General features: G+C 41.8%; 1 protein-coding gene and 1 pseudogene across 1 annotated transcript; both read left to right on the top strand.

The window, feature by feature from the left end:
- Positions 1 to 1,794: 1,794 nt before the first annotated feature.
- On the top strand, positions 1,795 to 3,250 carry LOC111959429 (major histocompatibility complex class I-related gene protein-like; annotated as a pseudogene).
- Positions 3,251 to 4,375: 1,125 nt separating this feature from the next.
- rgcc (regulator of cell cycle) lies at positions 4,376 to 11,771 on the top strand. Its single transcript, XM_023981689.2, has 5 exons — positions 4,376 to 4,584; positions 4,961 to 5,134; positions 8,273 to 8,383; positions 8,916 to 8,978; positions 11,049 to 11,771. Exons 1-5 carry the CDS (start codon positions 4,551 to 4,553, stop codon positions 11,054 to 11,056), a joined length of 390 nt encoding a protein of 129 aa, XP_023837457.1. The 5' UTR covers positions 4,376 to 4,550; the 3' UTR covers positions 11,057 to 11,771.
- Positions 11,772 to 12,088: the final 317 nt, after the last annotated feature.

Here is a 12,088-nt window from a genome sequence, read left to right as displayed (position 1 = left end):
GCGGTTTTGGAGCAGTGGCTTCTTCCTTGCTGAGCGGCCTTTCAGGTTATGTCAATAAAGGACTTGTTTTACTGTGGATATAGATACTTTTGTACCTGTTTCCTCCAGCATCTTCACAAGGTCCTTTGCTGTTGTTCTGGGATTGATTTGCACTTTTCGCACCAAAGTACATTCATCTCTAGGAGACAGAACGCGTCTCCTTCCTGATCGGTATGACGGCTGCGTGGTGCCATGATGTTTATACTTGCGTACTATTGTTTGTACAGATGAACGTGGTACCTTCAGGCATTTGAAAATTGCTCCCAAGGATGAACCAGACTACAATTCTGGCCAATTTTGGTCTACAATTTTTTTTCTGAGGTCTTGGCTGATTTCTTTTGATTTTCCCATGAGTTTGAAGGTAGGCCTTGAAATACATCTACAGGTACACCTCCAATTGACTCAAATGATGTCAAGTTTCTAAAGCCATTACATAATTTTCTGGAATTTTCCAAGCTGTTTAAAGGCACAGTCAACTTAGTGTATGTAAACTTCTGACCCACTGGAATTGTGATACAGTGAATTGTACGTGAAATAATCTGTCTGTAAACAATTGTTGGAAAAATTACTTGTGTCGTGCCCGACTTGCCAAAGTAGATGTCCTACCCGACTTGCCAAAACTATAGTTTGTTRGCAAAACATTTGTGGAGTGGTTGAAAAACGAGTTTTAAGGACTCCAACCTAAGTATATGTCAACTTCCGACTTCAACTGTATATTATCCATGTTGTTGTTCAGCCACGACTCAGAGAAACATATTACAGTTCTTCAGGTCTCGTTGATAGGATAGTCTCGAACAGAGCTCATCCAGATTGTTCTCCAGTGATTGTACGTTCGACAATAGAGTGGAGGGTAGAGGCGGATTATTAATTCACTAACGGTTATTTTGTCAGGGTGCTCACACGTCGGCCTCTCTTACGCCATATTTTCCTTTGACGAGTTTTGGGGATTAGGACCTGGTCTGTTGTGAGCAGTGTATCCAATGCTGCCGACTCACTGAAGTAAAACATTATGTACAAAAAAAGTTAAGATCAGCGAAAAAAATACACAAAATAGCAGATTTGGCCAGGAACCCGTAAAACGGCAGCTATCCATTACAGCGTCATTCTATATACAAGCCTCAGGGGCGGACTGGGACCAAAAATCGTCTCTGGCATTTTTATTACAAGGGACAATTTATTTCCTTGAGCCCCCACAATGGCCCATATTTTTCTCAAGGCCCCCACACCAGCCAATTTTATTCGTTAAGGCCCCCATTATTAGCCAGATAATTATCATTTTGCTAAAAAATCCAAGTAAGACAGGCCCACTAGGTTACAAATGGACCAGCCCATCTAACATTTGCCCGAAATGCCAGATGGCAGTCCGCCCCTGGTCAGCCTGGAGATGACAGGGAGTTACTATAGCACAGCTGTCTAGTTTTCATGGCTTGGGCTCTGGACACAAGGCCAGATTGTGACATAATTTCCTTAGGCAAGCTCTCAGAAATCATTTGACATGCTATGGCAATTGGATCAAATCAAACAGTGATGCAAAACATAAGAAACCACACAGGAGAGTTTTTGTAAACTGTAATTTAACAAAAGAATAGCTTGGCACACACAAAATACTTTAATAGGCAGACCGAACAGGTTTTTTTCTCCTAAATTATCATAATTTAAATCCCTAATTCTGTTTGAGAAACAGTTTATTGCAGATTTTTCCAATGACAGCATATACTAGGTGTTTGCCAAGAAAGTGAAAGTGTGTAAGGCTTAGTGAAAGTGAAAGTGTGCCAAATTATTTGAGAGCATATGAGCGTACAGAAAAGTATTGAACACATTCAGAACCATGGTAAAACTGTGTTTCTTTTTGCTTTTGCTTTCACTTTACACCATCGTAAACGCAGGTAAAATTAACTTTTTATTCTCTGTCATATCTTATTTAGTATACATCTTGATTCTAGGAGCAGTGTGAGCACCAGCCTACGTGGTGTTTAGTACCATACTGTAGAGAGTACAAAACTCCTAGGAAAACCGAGTAAAATATTTTCAGGAGCTTCTCAGACATTGTAAAAATATTCACTGATCTTGTTTTCACCTTCACTCACATTCAGGATCTCATTCTCTGTGGGCATTCGCAACTTGTATCTCAGGAGAAGCACCTTTCCCTGAGTGTAGTGTTGTGTTGATGCAGGATGACATTCAAGTTGGCTACTTTGACTCCAACATGGAGCAGTTTATCCACAAGGGACCTTACGCCCCAGACGAAACAGAGGTTGACGTAGCCCAAGATGCAGCTTATGTGTTTGGACACATGTTCCTCAGCATGAAAAGGCGACTGTCAGACCTGAGGTATCGCTTTAATTCCACAGGGAATATAGATGTTCAGCAGAGAATGACTGGCTGTGAGATGTTGGAAACTGGTGAACCCGGCCTTATTCTGTCCACAGATGCTTTCAATGCAATTTTTGCTGATTTAATATATTACAACATGACACATTATTCATACAATTCTGGAAACCTACTGTCGCCATGGAGTGAGATGCATCAAACATATGCAAAATGGCGTTATCAGACCATTTACCTACCCATTTGCATAAAAACATTGAAGAAATATCTGGAGTGATTGAAGAACTTTGTGATGCGTAAAGTGCGTCCCAGAGTCAGGCTCATACAGAAAGCCATGTCTGGAGGTGCCCGTGTGAGCTGTCTGGCGTTTGGTTTTTACCCCCGCCACATCAATCTGACCCTGCTGAGAGACGGCCAGCCAATAGTAGAACAGGAGATGACTGGGGGTCAGTTGCTGCCCAATGGAGACGGGACCTACCAGCTGAGAAAGAGTCTGGAGGTCAACACAGAGGAGCTGAGAGAGAGACACAACTACACCTGCACCACCTCCCACCTCAGTCTGGACAACAAGCTGGATGTCAGCTGGATACCTGAGTCTGGGATCGACAGAGTGGGTCTTTATGTCAAGTCAGCTCCACTGGCCATGGTGGCCATAATTATTCTACTCAGCATTTTCCTTTGTGTAAGGAGGAGAAACACGGCTGGCTCCCAGACATTGTCACAGCTCTCCAACGCAAATTATGCCCAAGTGGCTGAGCAAATTAGCCTATCTTCACATTCTGAGACCTGATATATTTGCTGCTCCCACTCATGCAAAGACGTCAAAGTGAAAAGCCAATACATTGTAGGTTGATCTATATTATACAGTATATAGCTTAATAAAGACAAGTATTTTTATGATGCAGTGGTGCATAAGCAATCCGAAAATGTGTACTGACTGTGCTATGATGTATGTATTGATTTGATATGTAAAAAAGTGTTTTGTACTGCATTAAAGATCCATAAAAAATCATCATAACACAAAAAGATCATTGGAGTTTGGTTAATTACAAATGAGGAGCAGGAAATCTTACCCTAGAACAAAAACAGAATATCATAAATACTGTTTATCCTACTTATCACACCGTATTTCACATCAGATACCATAGGATATGAATATTCAGTCAGATTCTTGATGTACTGTATTTTATTAGAGGGGCAGCAGACATCAGCCAACTCCAGGGGCTGCAACTCTACTTCACACCACATGGTGTCGCTCCAAATTAAAATTAGCCTACTACCAGAAACTCAATTAGGTTGCCGGATTTATGTGTAATTCCAGTTCCAGTCCATTCTGACATAGACCACACAAAGATATTGAAAGGGGATATCGCACAGAGACAGTTGTCTATTTTAGGAATACATTTCATGCTATGATAGGCTACAAGATTAAACTTTTTTTAAACTTATGAAGAGACTATAAACAAATCTTGAATAAGATCGGCATTGTCCACATTTCAAATAATACATTGTGAAATAAATTGTTAATTCGTTTAATTAGTTAACAATGTTTTACCACATTCTGTTCAAAAACTGCCCAGTGATAGAAGACGGAAATCTCAGGGTCAGGGATATAAATAAAACGTAAAAGTATTACACGTACTGTATGCCCGGTAAGCATTACATCTCTGACCGCTTAGTGACACACAAGTTGTTTACAAACACATAGTTACCGGGGATGACGCCAGAGAGCGGAACATCACCATAGGAATAGAAAACGGTCACTGATAGGCCTATACCGTAAAATCATTCAATTCAAGGTGCTTTATTGACATGGGAAACATATGTCAACATTGCCAAAGCAAGTGAATTAGATAGTATACAAAAGTGAAATAAACAATAAAAATGAACAGTAAACATTACACTCACAGAAATTCCAAAAGAATAAGAATTTCTCTCTCCCTTTCCCTATCTCTCCCTCCTCTCTCTCTCCCGCCTCCTCCGAGTCACCGCCCCGGCTGTGGGTAGGGGAGAGTTTAAAACCAGTCTTGAGACACCGGGCACTTTGTCAGAAGGACAGCGCTTTGCTTTAGCGGACTAGTAGCGGACAGGAGCACACAGAGTGCAAACACGTTGTTATTGGAAATACCCGCGGAGTTGACTTCATTATACTGGATACTTTTGAGATTCACAAGACAAGAAAAATGAAGTCTCCAAAGTTGAAGTCTCAAGGCAAATGTAAGTTAGACCATCTCATATGTTGTTCTGTCGACTTCCACTGGACAATGCACTGAACACTGACCAGGCATGGGGTTATTGGACCTTTCCGAAAGGGAGTTATGTGAAGTTATGTGAAACCGTGCAAGTGTGTTTCTTATTCAACAGCTGTTACAATGTAACAATGTTTCAATTTAACATGTGTGTTGCACATATTTCAATGACACAAAAACATAGACTGTCGATGGGTTGCATGGGATAGGCTAAATTAATAGAGAGCTATTTATTTTATTAACTGAAATGAAGTAAAGAAAAATATATTTTGAATGAGAATGGTTGTGGGATAGGCATGCCAGTCCAGTGTAGTAACACATGCTTATTCCCTCCGTTATTTCAGGTAAATTCCTTGAGGAGGATGATCTGTCTGACGTGCTGTGTGAGTTCGACGCGGTGATCGAGGATTTCACTTCCCCGATGGAGAAGAGACACTTCCAGTACGACGAGCACCTGAAGACCGCGAAGAGACGGAGCAGTGCCAGCGTCAGTGACAGCGGCATCAGCGACTCAGAAAGTAAGTGAACCTTGCACGCACAGACACACAGTTGTCCTAATACCGAAAGACAGTGTAGCAATTGTGCTGGAATGCCTGCAACAGGGTTTGAACCAACGACCTTGCAGATACAAGGCCTGACAGAGATTACAATTACATAGCCTACAGGGCGGCAACAGTAGCAGTACAAACATTCTCAAGTAGTGACACTCACAATTCCCTTTACTCCATATAGTGCCAGACTGATTTGCCATTAGTGCTAGATTATACATTGTCATGTGTCCCACAAGTGCTCTTCCCAGTCTGAAACTGGAAACCTTCAATTCCTCAGACAGACCATGCCTCGGTGGATGCCTCTGTCTCTGGAAATGCTTTCTCTAATCCTAACCATCCTCACTCAGTGCAACTGATGAGTGGTGTCTCCTTCTCTCTCTCTCTCCTCATCCTCTCTCTCTCTCTCTTCTCTCCTCTCTCTCTCTCTCTCTCTCTCCTCTCTCTCTCTCTCTCTCTCTCTCTCTCTCTCCTCTTCTCTTCTCTCTCCTCTTCCTCTCTCTCTCTCTCTTCTCTCTTCTCTCTCTCTCTCTCTCTCTCTCTCTCTCTCTCTCTCTCTCTCTCTCTCTCTCTCTCTCTCTCTCTCTCTCTCTCCTCTCTCTCTCCTCTCTCTCTCTCTCTCTCTCTCTTCTCTCTCTCCTCTCTCCTCTCTCTCCTCTCTCTCTCTCTCTCCCCCTCTCTCCTCTCTCTCTCTCTCTCCTCTCTCTCTCTCTCTCTCTCTCTTCTCTCTCTCTCTCACCATCAGAGTATCTGCCAGCCTCTCCTCATGTTCAGAATGCCTTTCCACTAACCTACATCCCAGACTGACAGTTCTGTTATTGGTTGCCCCACTCTGGGATGCAGCTCCTTTTCAGCCATGCGTCCATCCATCAGTCCTTACACACAATAGCTCTCCCCTGCATGAGACAGGTCATTCTTCAATGGACTACCATGGAGGGACAGGACCCACACAGGAATCCTAGACCTAACGTTTTTACACTCGTCTGTAAGATAACATGTTCTGGTAACTCTTCACATTAGTTTCCTCTGAAAAATCTGTGTGCAGTAGTTATGCTATATTTATTCTGTAATTACTCAAGTAAAAACGTTAAATGAACCTATTATTACGTACTCTTTTAGTTATTACGAAAACAGATAAATGAAATAGTAACTCTCTCTGTGAATGCCAGGCCCCGGTCTTAAACATGCAAACTGGACACGATCCTTCCTTCCGTTCTGCAACGGTGGAGTTTGTTAGAACACACTACAGCGCGCACCATGAAGTTATCCTTTCACATCTTCCCACAGAAATCCCAAACCACTCACATGTGGTTGGGAAATTAAATCAGTGTTCGCTTGGGGAGCGGGAGCATATTTCTGTCTATGTGTAACTGTGTGGTTATCACATTTGGGTTAGGGCCCGAGGCGTAGCACAGACACACACACACACAAACACCCCGTATGTAATGCACAGCTTGACGTCTGGGAGACTTCATAGCTGCTTATGACAATGAAATCTAAGCGTGTATAGGCTATCACAGAGACATGGCTGGCTTGGAATTATGGGGGCTTGTGTGCCAAATATGCAGCAGTAGCTCAATCTAAATCCAAGATCTCTGGACCTAGATCAAGGTTTTGTGTGTGTGTGTGTGTGTGTGTGTGGGTGTGTGTGTGTGTGTGTGTGTGTGTGTGTGTGTGTGTGGTGTGTGTGTGTGTGTGTGTGTGTGTGTGTGTGTGTGTGTGTGTGTGTGTGTGTGTGTGTGTGTTGTGTGTGTGTGTGTGTGTGTTGTGTGTGTGTGTGTTGTGTGTGTGTACTTGAATGTGGTGCTGAGAGGGGGAGGTCAGGGGTTACTCTAGGTATGTGCTGTACATCAGAGCCACTCTGTCGGGTCCAGTGGAACTCTTGAGTGAGGAGAAGAAAGAGAGAGAGAGAGAGGAGACAGGAGAGAGAGAAGCGAGAGAAAGATATTTTGAGGTTTGCAGGTTAAGCTGCTTATGCTGCAGTAGTTAGCCTCATACTCCTAGTCAGACCTGTCAAGAGTGTTAATACAAGGATTAAGTAGCAGACAAGCAGACCTCAATCTAAGCAGGAGTTGAGAAAGGAGTTCCATTAGCTTTGGATTGGAGACAGCACAGGGAACGGAATGCGTTTCTGTTGAAAATGACAATAGTAAAACAACTCGTTTTTGAGACGTACATCCACTGAACGTACCCACCTGACTTTATAAACATACTTTATAGTCGGACAAAACTGAGCTGTGTAGAATTGAAATGAATTCCACTAAACTGCCCATTTCTATACAACTGTTCTCTTACTCTCTTCTTCTCCCAACACCACTCCTTTCCTGGATAAAAACAAACAGTGATACAGATCTGTATCCGGCTGAAATATCTACTGGCGGAATCAAAGTGTTCATTATGTCACTTATGCAAATCACACAGTCAACGCTTTGACCACATAGAGCCTGACTTGCCCAGATTTACCACTTTGGGGGAATGCAGGAGGGAGAGGGGTAACGTGTGTGTGTGTGTTGTACTAGACGTGGCAGAGTTAAATCAAGCACACACTATTTATCACACAGAGAAAAATATGTCCCTCTCTGAGTTAGGGTTAGGGCTACATCTCAATAGTTAAAGAGAGAGCTAGAGAAAGAGAGCTAGAGAGAGAGTGCCCAGCTGTTAAACAGTGGTATTTTGTTTTGGCCCTGTTTGAGGGCCCCTCATTGACTTCCCACCACCCTTACTCATGTCCCTGCTCTGACCCTTTCACACTAACCAGATTACTTTTTGTCAACTTATGAGTTAGGAACCCACAATCTTGTGTGTGTGTGTGTGTGTGTGTGTGTGTGTGTGTGTGTGTGTGTGTGTGTGTGTGTGTGTGTGTGTGTGTGTGTGTGTGTGTGTGTGTGTGTGTGTGTGTGTGTGTGTGTGTGTGTGTGTGTGTGTGTGTGTGTGTGTGTGTGTTGTGTTGTGTGTGTGTGTGTGTGTGTGTGTGTGTGTGTGTGTTGTGTTGTAGTGTGTGTGTTGCTTCGGGCATACAGAAAGGTGATCAGTCTTTTAATCTCTCCCTTTCTCTCTTGCTCTCTCCCCTTCTCCCCCTCTCTCTTCCTCTCTTTCTCTCTCTCTCAGGTGCTGAGTCGCTCAACAGGAACAGCTTCAGTTTCAGTGATGAGAGACTGAACTCTCCCAATGTCTTCTCTCCCTCTCCCACCTCCCCCCCACCTCTCACATCCCCCAAAGGTGAGCCTCGACACACACACGTATGCACGCATACACACTCGCACACACAAAAATGCAAGCGTGCACAAACACAACCGTCAGCATTCTCACTTTTACACACACACGTCATTCTGCCTACAACTTTTCTATACTGTATGCAAAGTCTTGTCCCAGTTTGACAACATTTGCCAAAATGCAGCTCAGTATCACTCCTGTTTAGACAGAAGGATAGATGCAGGATTAAACATGACGTGTGTTTTAGGAGAAGTCAAATGTTACAATAGGCAGACCTATTGCCTTAGGCTTAGAGCACCTCAGCTATCCTCAGCTATTCCAATAGGTCACCTATTAACTAATTAGCGTTCAAGTGACTCATTCTTCTTGTTTAGTATTGTAGTAGGTATGTGTATATTTGTAGTAGATAATGCCATGTAATGTTCAATTCACATAATACATGATGCATGTTCATTTGAGGTTATACAATTGCAGGTGGACAATACAGTTCTACTCTGTTCTATTCTATCATCTGACCCTCTCTCTATGTTGTTTACAGCCAAACTGGGAGACACTAAAGAACTGGAGGACTTCATTGCTGACCTTGACAAGACGTTAGCAAGTAAGCTCTAATAGCTTACACCATTCACAGTACACTGTAAAAGTAACTGCCTAACTCATTAAAGACATTAAGTAGTGGCAACTCAAACATCTCCAATGGTCAGTAGAACTCAAATCATAAAAGTAGTACTAACTCAGATGTCAAATAGATTTCTTATCACTTAATGTTTTTGAGTACTGTTAACAAATATTAGGTGATTGAGAAAATATAACTGTATTTATTTATGTTCCGCTAATCTAGTTATTCCATTTCTAGAAGTTATTGTGATTTCATATTTTAAAGTCAATATAACATTTATTAAAAACTTTAAGTTGTTCTTACTTGATTCTATTATGTTTTACGTCTTTACTTAAAATAATTAAGTAATAGTCAGACACATTGATATTTGAGTAAAAAACACGATTTATCTGTGTTGTGCTGATATAGAATTATTACGTTTTTGCAAGTTATGAATACTTTATAGTGCCACTTGGCTTTGTTTTTTAGAGGATTTATGATACTTGTACACAATGCTGTAGGCACGTTCGAAGAAATACAAATATATTTATAGTATATAGTATTAAGCAGTTTATTGTGCTATGAGCTGTAATTGATCATGATGAACAGATATCAAAGCCGTCGGACAAATTGATGTTCAATGAGACAAGCCGTGAGACAAGCCGTTCCCACCATTAACAAGGTCATGTGCACCGGTCTTAATGACAGAGGCTAATGCAGCATCCTGTAATGCTTACAGCTCTATATCCAATTACTGCTATGAGTACTGTGCTCAACAATGCTTGCTAAGGTGGGTTAAAATGACAAATCGTCAAATACATAAAACAATGTTAAACATTAAGACACGATCACTGAAAATTACTAAACAGAACAACTTACTACTTAACCTTGAAAATTATTGTAATGAAGGTTAATAATTTAAGTAAAAGAGAACCTACATTTTAATGTTTACTACAACAAATATTAATGTTCAAGTAACTTCAAGCGTTATAGTTCAGAATACATAATACAATTTAATGCCAAAAAAGCTCATAAAACACAAAACAGTTAAGTGTTTACAACTTAAAAAGATAACAATATGGGTGGTGATGATGTGACTTTATTACTTGAAGTATTGAACACTGAAATACTTTGAGTTGGTTTTAGGCAACGGGTTTCCACAAAACAAAAATGTTAGCAGAACAAATGACCTATTTTACAATGTACTCAGTCAAGGGTGTGTGTTCTCTATGCTAACTATGTTAGATATGCTAACCACCAATACCTGATTGTCGAGCCTTGCTGTTTTTCCGAAACAATAATCTCTTAGCTGTCAGCTCCAAACAGGGTTGTGGTATGGGGATGTATGAGGATGTATGGATAGACCATGTAAGGCCTCGAGGGAAAGGGAAGATATCCCTTTCAGCTGTCACTCATGTCATTATGTCTTGACACACACACACGCACTCACACACATACGCGCACACACACACGCAGCAGCCTATGTAAGAATGTAACCAGAGAGAGAGCCTCGTTTATGTGGCGGGTACAGACCAACATAGCTCAGTTTATTTGTTTTGGACCGATCCTTTACTACAGTAGTCCAGAGTGTTGGAACTTGCATCAGGGCGGTTACATTGGAATGTGCCCGCGTAAAACCTGGGGTGGAATATCAACTGTAAATGTCAGCTTCGGAATTGGAATTACCAGTGGAAGTGTTCCGGTGCTTTTCTTAACAGAGAAGGCCAGGCGGTTAGAGTACTGAATGTTCCTCATTCAAACCAATGGGACGGTTAGTCATTCAGTCACATTACGCCATGGGACAGCAAGTCGCATAAAGTAAAGGGACAGTCAGTTATTTGTCATTCAGGTTAAGCAGAGCCTGACATTTTTATTAGGGTCTGCAGTGTTATTGATGGCTGCCAAGTAAAACTGACCACACCTCCGAACTAAGAATAGTGTTGGACTGCCAAGGAGCCAGAGAGGCTATTGCTAAGCACTGTGTGTGTGTGAATTTGTCTGTCCGTCTGTCCTGAGGCACGTAGAGGAGTCTACAGTCCATTACTAATCAAACGTCTGTCTGTCTCTCCTTAGGCATGTGACACGGAGCCGAAGAGAAGTGGCAGAGACCCTTTTTTGGAGAGTAGCCATCGCGAGGAGGGGACACCCTGTCCAGCACCCCAGAACAAACACACACACCAGGAGTGCTGTGAACATAGCACAGGGACAGTCACAGTGACCGTCAGACTTGCTGAACAACTTCATCTCAAGGCTGTGTCCCAATATTATAAGACAGCGTCATCTCCTTGTCTCCTTTCCTTCTCCTCGTCTCATTTCCCTCATGATCTGAGCCGATTGAACTGGATAGTTTTTTCTAGGTTTGCACGGTAAGAATGGGCCAATCTGAAATGGAACCTCATGTTCTATTGCACTATATGGCATAGAGGGATATTTCGTACGCAGCCCCAGTTTATAAACTATTAGCAGTCATGGAAGAGAGGAGACTAGAGGAGACTAGGAGATTAGGAAGGAGACAAGGAAAGGAAGCTTTGTAAAAGTATTGGGACACTGTTAGACAGACAAACACCATCTCACATACACGGGACAGGCTGTGCGTCCTTTATACAAAACTTGAGCTGGAAGAGTATTTAAGAAATCGCTTTTTACAATATAAGTATATTTGTAATTGTATAGAGCTGGTCATTGTAAATGTATCAATAATACTTTTTTTGTGAAATATATTTTTGTATCTATGTGTAAATAATAATTGTTTCAAATTCTATTGCCTTGGTATTAAAAAGCGTATGATAAGTTTAAGGTTTGGCACACGTTGACTGAAGTTGAGATGTTTGAGGCTTCTAACGAATGCAAACTAAAATCTGGATTAACTCTGAAATACTGCAATGCAACAAAATGTTTTGAATACAGCTAATATCAATTGCCTACCAGAGAATATTAAAAATATTGTTGTTTTAAAATATATCTTCTCGTTTTTACCCCCTGCTTGCTTTATTGGTCTCCCTTTTAACAGGGCTATATTGGGGGGAGTTTGAGTGACAGCTGGTCACTGGCCACCGCCTTGGCACTGAAGAACTGTGTCCCTCTGTGTCCCTGTCTCTATGACTTCTATGAGT

This window comes from Salvelinus sp. IW2-2015, linkage group LG36 (assembly GCF_002910315.2).
Source record: "Salvelinus sp. IW2-2015 linkage group LG36, ASM291031v2, whole genome shotgun sequence".
In the NCBI taxonomy this organism is placed as follows: Eukaryota; Metazoa; Chordata; class Actinopteri; order Salmoniformes; family Salmonidae; genus Salvelinus; species Salvelinus sp. IW2-2015.
This window is presented reverse-complemented; position numbering and strand designations above follow the sequence as displayed.

Coding starts and splice junctions, on each gene's coding strand:
- rgcc (XM_023981689.2), top strand. CDS start 4,551: ATGAAGTCTCCAAAGTTGAAGTCTCAAGGCAAAT. Junction 4,585..4,960: donor GTTGAAGTCTCAAGGCAAAT/GTAAGTTAGACC, acceptor CCGTTATTTCAG/GTAAATTCCTTGAGGAGGAT. Junction 5,135..8,272: donor CGGCATCAGCGACTCAGAAA/GTAAGTGAACCT, acceptor TCTCTCTCTCAG/GTGCTGAGTCGCTCAACAGG.